This window comes from Poecilia reticulata, chromosome 17, assembly GCF_904066995.2.
Source record: "Poecilia reticulata chromosome 17, P_reticulata-male-v2, whole genome shotgun sequence".
Lineage (NCBI taxonomy): Eukaryota > Metazoa > Chordata > Actinopteri > Cyprinodontiformes > Poeciliidae > Poecilia > Poecilia reticulata.
The window spans coordinates 25,089,420-25,095,419 of record NC_088846.1 but is presented as its reverse complement, the minus strand read 5'-3'; the positions used below and the strand labels follow the sequence as shown (position 1 = coordinate 25,095,419).

General features: G+C 36.6%; 1 protein-coding gene across 1 annotated transcript; it reads right to left on the bottom strand.

Annotated features, from left to right (window-relative positions):
* Positions 1 to 2,392: 2,392 nt before the first annotated feature.
* Positions 2,393 to 5,455, bottom strand: LOC103479534 (uncharacterized). The gene is made up of 4 exons (XM_008434018.2): positions 5,309 to 5,455; positions 4,743 to 5,051; positions 2,847 to 3,128; positions 2,393 to 2,769 (listed from the first exon to the last, which is right to left on the bottom strand). The coding sequence occupies exons 1-4, from the start codon at positions 5,358 to 5,360 to the stop codon at positions 2,642 to 2,644; spliced, it is 771 nt and encodes a 256-aa protein (XP_008432240.2). The 5' UTR covers positions 5,361 to 5,455; the 3' UTR covers positions 2,393 to 2,641.
* Positions 5,456 to 6,000: the final 545 nt, after the last annotated feature.

Genomic DNA, 6,000 nt, shown 5'->3' with positions numbered 1-6,000 from the left:
GCTTGGACTTTTATTGTGTAAGTGTTAGTGTTTAACAAAGCTGGAATCTAAGTTTTATAAATAATTTTAAATATTTTTCCCAGTTTTAGACCGATATGAATGCAGCGCAACTTATTTGATGTCCAGATGGCAGAAAATTTGCTTTGGGAATTAAAACTATACTGTCACTAATGCATCTCACTAAAAGTTGTTGTACTTACATTGGCCTCTGGGGGGCACCATTTATCAAAGCTACTGAAAGCGCTGCTACATTTTCAGCCTGAAGGTGGAATATTATCAGCTGATGAATCGATTCTTATTTCATCCTAGGCCAGTGTTTCTTAACCCTGGTCCTCGCCACCCCCCTGTCCTGCATGTTTTAGGTATTTCATTTCTGCTACACACCTGAATTGTATCTCTGGTTGATTAACAGGCTTCTGCAGTTCGTGATGATCATTTGAATCAGCTGTTCTGGAATAGATGCACATCTAAAACATGCAGAGCAGGGGGGCCTGAGGACCGGGGTGGAGAAACGCTGTCCTAGATGGAAACATTGTAAGAAATGTTTCCCCACAGTTTTTGCTTCCTGCATTTGGAATAATGTCTATAAAATATTTATGATAAATTTTGCAAAGATTGAGTTGGCAAGAAACATCAGAAATATTTATAACTTTTGTTCCTTGAGTAAAAAAATATATTGAGTTTACATCAAACATTTATTTTCCCTTCATAAGACATCTATACAGTAAAGATGCATTTTTCAACATGAAATATTGATGACAGATTAAAACTAATATGCAGTTTACCATGTTAATTTAGAGATTAAAAATGTTCACAATAGAATTTTGTAAGCAGTAGTCATTTCTTTTTTTCTGTCAAATTTATCATCTGTTTTTAGCAGACTTTTTTTTTAAGGTTTTGTTGGTTCTAGTGGCCTTTATTTGAAAGTAGTTCAACAAGAAAGAGGGCAGTGAGAGTGGAGGAAGACATGCAGCAAATGTCTCCAGGCCGGGAATTGAACCTGAAACCACAGCCATGAGGCCCAAGGCCTCATGGCTGTGCTTTGCCCCTGCACCATCACAGCAGACACTTTTTAATTAATCTGCAAACAATCCTGAACTTCCTGAAGGTGAAGTCATTTTCTCTGGCTAATTTAAAATGAACTCACAGATGTCAGGGGAATTCTGCAGCGACATGCTTTTTGTTTTGCTGTTTTAGAAACAGATTTTCCTCTACATGCAGAATGAGAACTAAATAAACCCTCAAACTCTAGTTTCCACATATTAGCTCATGCCAGTGGTTTCCTGACCATAAACCAAAGGTCTCTAAAGGTGAGAACTGCTGCAGAGAACATAAAGGGATGATGGGTACAAAACCACATCCTCTGCAAAGAGCAGTGAGGAGACCATGAGGTTTCTAAAGCAAAAACGTTTTTCTCTTTGTGTCCATTAGCAAAATAACAAAATTTTATAAAAAATAGTCAACCTTCCCAAACTTTTTCTCAAAGAACAATCGAACTTCGATGAAGCCTTAGAAACTGTCGGTAAAGATTTGTTTCTTTGTTTCAGGATTTAAATAAAAGCAACACGCCTCATAGTTTATCCAAGGTTTAAGGAATCAGACAACATGGCCGCCGGGATCTTGGGTACAGGATGAAGTGTATAACACTTCACTGTAATCACTCAAAGTTTCTGCTTTAATTTGCAAATCTGAATATGAATAGTGATGGTAATCAGATGTATGGAAGAAGAATAGTGCAAAAAAACATGCATTCAAAATAAATAAAACTGACTTTAATATTAAAAATTCTTTACTTTAAGCTCACTTTAAATTACTTTGAAGATTTCTTTAATCCCACAATTCTCTTCTTTTCTCATAATTTTCACCTATTTCAGAGAATGTTCACTTCTGTTCAGAACTCGGACTTTAATTTCAGAATTCTGATCTTTTTTTATCATTTTGAATTTAAAAACATTTTCTCAGAATCTAGTTATTTTCAGAATTTTGACTTTTCTCAGAATTTTCACCCTTTTTTCAGGATTCTGATTTTAAAGTCAGAATTCTAATTCTGCGTCAAACATTTATGTCAAAATCCAAAAAAATGACAAAACATTCTTAGGTGTTTGGGAAATATGTTGTTACTATATAAAAAAAAGCATTACAAATTCTTTTTGTATATTTGAGTTTTTACAATTAATTTTGTCTGACGATGAGTAAACAATTTAAACAATTCTGATTCTTAGTTTTAAAAAATGTCAAAATTTTCTTTTTTTTTTATTGGTGGTACTAATCATCTTCCGAAGAATTCTGAGAGAAAAGTTATATTTTTTCACCTTTTGTACATATGGGTGAACTAATAACTTGGATCATCTGGAATGTATGTGATTGAATTAAAAGGACTTTTTTTGCAAAGTTCATTGAGATGACATTTATTGTGAAATTTCACCATATAAATAAAAAACTTAAATAAATTTATCAACATGTACCAAATAAATCATAACAGTGATATCAGGCAAGCGGAAAAAGAAAGGAATACCAAGCAGTTGTGTCATAATTGTTGTCGAGAAGGAATAATATATTAAAATGTTTAATTCACAAGTAATTAAATTTTTAAAAAATCAGAAAACTTAAAAATCTTTGTTTTTACTAAGTAGGAAAGCGGTTATTTGTATTTGTTGAATTTCTCCATGAGGTGAACTGTGATGACGACCAACACCATGATGATGAGACTCACTGAGAAAACGATTTTCTTCACGTGACAAATGGAAAATCCATGGAGGTCATCTTCATCTGCAACATACAGGCATTTAAAGTATAAGGGGTAGGAAAACTTTATCTAATAATCTTGTTGTGAATCTCAAACTTACCGGCATTCTTCAGACAAAGGTGATCAATCTCTGTTGTTTTCTCCGTCCAGCTGACCTGGTTGCTATGGTTACAGACGATGGATGAACCGGACAAAGAGAGATGGAGGGAAGCACCAGACTTGGTGACCTTTGATCCCTCTCCCCCCTCTTGAGGGCAGGTTTTGGCGGCACAGCCGAACGTGCTGCTGATGTCGGCGCCGTCGGCTGTGCAGGTCGCCGTGAGGTTACAGGAGGATGAGTCGCTGGACACGAAAACGGTCAGATCGACCCGACCCACCGGATCTACAGAGGCAGAGAAATGGTGAGAACCCATAGGAAAAATTTGAGCAAAGCAGTGATCTCTAGAACAACTGAGAAACACAGAAAATAAAGACAATAAAGTTTTTTCTTTGCACGTTAGCAAAACAAATTCACCAATTCCTTCAAATATTCAACTGAAAATGTGTATTTGATTCATTTAAAGTCTAACATGAGCATGCCTCATATTAACATAAAAGATTTGAATGAAATGTAAAAGTTTGATGAAAAAAGTCCTCTATAGTTTACACCTTCTACCAAAAGTTAATTATCTTCACCATAAGCAACTCAAGACTCCAACTACTAACGTGGCTCAGACCAAAGACACCAGAGACAGAATGGTAGACCTCAACAAGGCTGAGAAGGGATACAGGGGCCAAGCAGCTTGAAGAAAGAAGATCAACTCATGGAGCAATTATTAGGAAATGGAAGAAGTTAAACATGAGTGTCCATCTCCCTCGGACTGGAGCTCCATGTAAGACGTAACCTCATGGCGCATCAATGATCCCAAGAACGGTGAGGAATCAGCCCAGAACTACAAGGGAGGAGCTGGTCAATGACCCGAGCTGACACCACTGTTTCCAAGGTTACTGTGGGTAATCCACTGAGAACTGTGGGTAATCCACTGAGATATCATGGCTTAAAAGCATCCATGCACACGTCCAGGCCCGTCGAAGGTTTGCCCATGACAAACCTTGATCCAGAGGAGTCGTGGGAGGAAGTTATGTGGTCAGATGACAAATGAATTCCACTCGCTGTGTTTGCAGGACGAAGAATGATGTGTACCATCCCAAAAACACCATGTGAAGCGATGGTTGGGTCTTCCAACATGACAATGACCCAAAGCCCACAAACAAGGAGTGGCTCTGTAAGAAACACATCAATGTTCTGGAGGGGCCTAGCCAGTCTCCAAACCTAAACCTGATGGAAAATCTTTGGAGGAGCTCAAACTCTGTTTCTCAGTGACAGCCCAGAAACCTGACTGATGTAGAGAAGATCTGTGTGGAGGAATGGGCCAAAATCCCTGCTGCGGTGTGAGCAAACCTGGTGAAACACTACAGGAAACGACTGACCTCCGTCACTGCAAACAAAGGCTGCTGTACCAATTAACATTGATTTTCACAGATGTTCAAATACTTATTTACAGCAGTAACACACATTATTAAAAGGTCATACACTGTGATTTCCGGATTTTTTTTTTCTCTCTCTCAGTGGACATTCACCTAAAATGGAAACTTCAGACCTCTGCATGTTTTCTAAGTGGGAGAATTTGCAAAGTCACACGTTGTTCAAATACTTACTTTTCACACCGTAGCTTTACATCAACTCTACGCAGAAGTAAAGGAAAATATTACTTCAGATTCATCTGAGAAAGTTTTCTATTGCTTTATGCATCTACATTCATCGGAAAATTGACGCCCCCTGATTCCTGAAAGCGGAGCGAGAACTGCCACTAGAGACAGTAAATGATGTGAAAACTACAACATGTAAAACATCATCATAGTTACAACTCACCAACAAGTGTTTGTTTTCATTTTAGAGGCATGGATATATATTTTTTTCTTTCGAAGTATATATTTTATATTTAAAAAGTCCTACCTTGAACTGTGACGTTGTATTCAGCTAGTACTTCCTCTGAAGACGCTGTTACTATCGCCGTATAAAGTCCACTGTCAGATTTTTGGAGGTTTTTTAATTTTATGGAGTATTTTTGTTCCAAAAGGTCGATTCTCCCAACATAAGCCCCGCGGACGCTTGATTTTCCACTTGGAAAGAAAGACACCAGCACATCATCTGTGACAAATTTCCATAAAAGGAGGTGATAGTCTTTGGGAACAGCCGCTTCTGAGACGTTAAGAAAAACATCGCCACCCTTCCGCACGAAAACTGAAGTGAAAGCATCGATTCCTGTAAAATACAGAAACATAACATAAGGTTAGGACTGTTTGTTTCATTTAAATATCAGAAATGTTTGAAGGAATCCTGTGAATAAAATGCCAGGTTAACATTTTGTTTCATTAATATGCCATGATAATATTTATATAAATGGTTTTCATCTGGAAAAATAAATTTCTAGATTGAACAACTTAAAACCTGAAAGGTGAATCAAGCTGGTTACTTTTTTAAATTCTAAGTTGTATCTATTGTGCTTTATTATTTCCTACCTGGTTCATTATTGATGATCAGAAGAGCCAAAATCAAAAACAAAGACATCATCAACTCCGTCAGTGCAAGTCTTTCGCTGTCAGGCAACAAAATGTTGATCAGGAAATAACAGCAAAGTACAAACAAGAGAAGTGACACCTGTAAGCTCTTCCTGTCCAAAACCACAGTTGTGTCCTGACTGTCGCACAAACCGATTGTTCAAAATCTAGTCTTAAATTATTCTGCTTTCCTTTGTCCATGTGTAAATTTGGTGTCCTTGTTAGAGGATTTTTTGGCTGCAAAGAGAAAAAAAATGTTGTTCATATTTAAAATGAAAGCAGAAAGCCACCAAAACAAAATGCAGAGACCACTGTGAGTTAAAATTAGGATTATGAACATGCCACGATTAATGTTTCTGGATTGTTTTATGTCATCCATTGATGGTTTATAAATAACTTTCACATTTTGCATAATCTATAATCTTTTTGGAATTACATCTTAACTTTAACTAGTTTGGTGGATAATTTCAGTGACTGAATGACTGGTGATGTACATATTTACTAAAGTAAATTAACTATAAAATAGCTTTAATATATTTACATTTAGAACAGCTAATTTAAAGGCTAACTGAGTCAAGCTACCAGCTTAATGTAACTATCTTTAAGGTTATATGCTTTTATTTTGGTAATTTTCTTGTTAAGGTAGCTATGGT

Excerpts from the sequence above, each read along its gene's own strand:
- LOC103479534 (XM_008434018.2), bottom strand. The coding sequence starts at position 5,360 with ATGATGTCTTTGTTTTTGATTTTGGCTCTTCTGATCATCAATAATGAA. Across the intron at positions 3,129-4,742 it reads ATACAACGTCACAGTTCAAG|ATCCGGTGGGTCGGGTCGAT; the intron begins GTAGGACTTTTT and ends CTGCCTCTGTAG. Across the intron at positions 2,770-2,846 it reads CCTTTGTCTGAAGAATGCCG|ATGAAGATGACCTCCATGGA; the intron begins GTAAGTTTGAGA and ends TGTATGTTGCAG.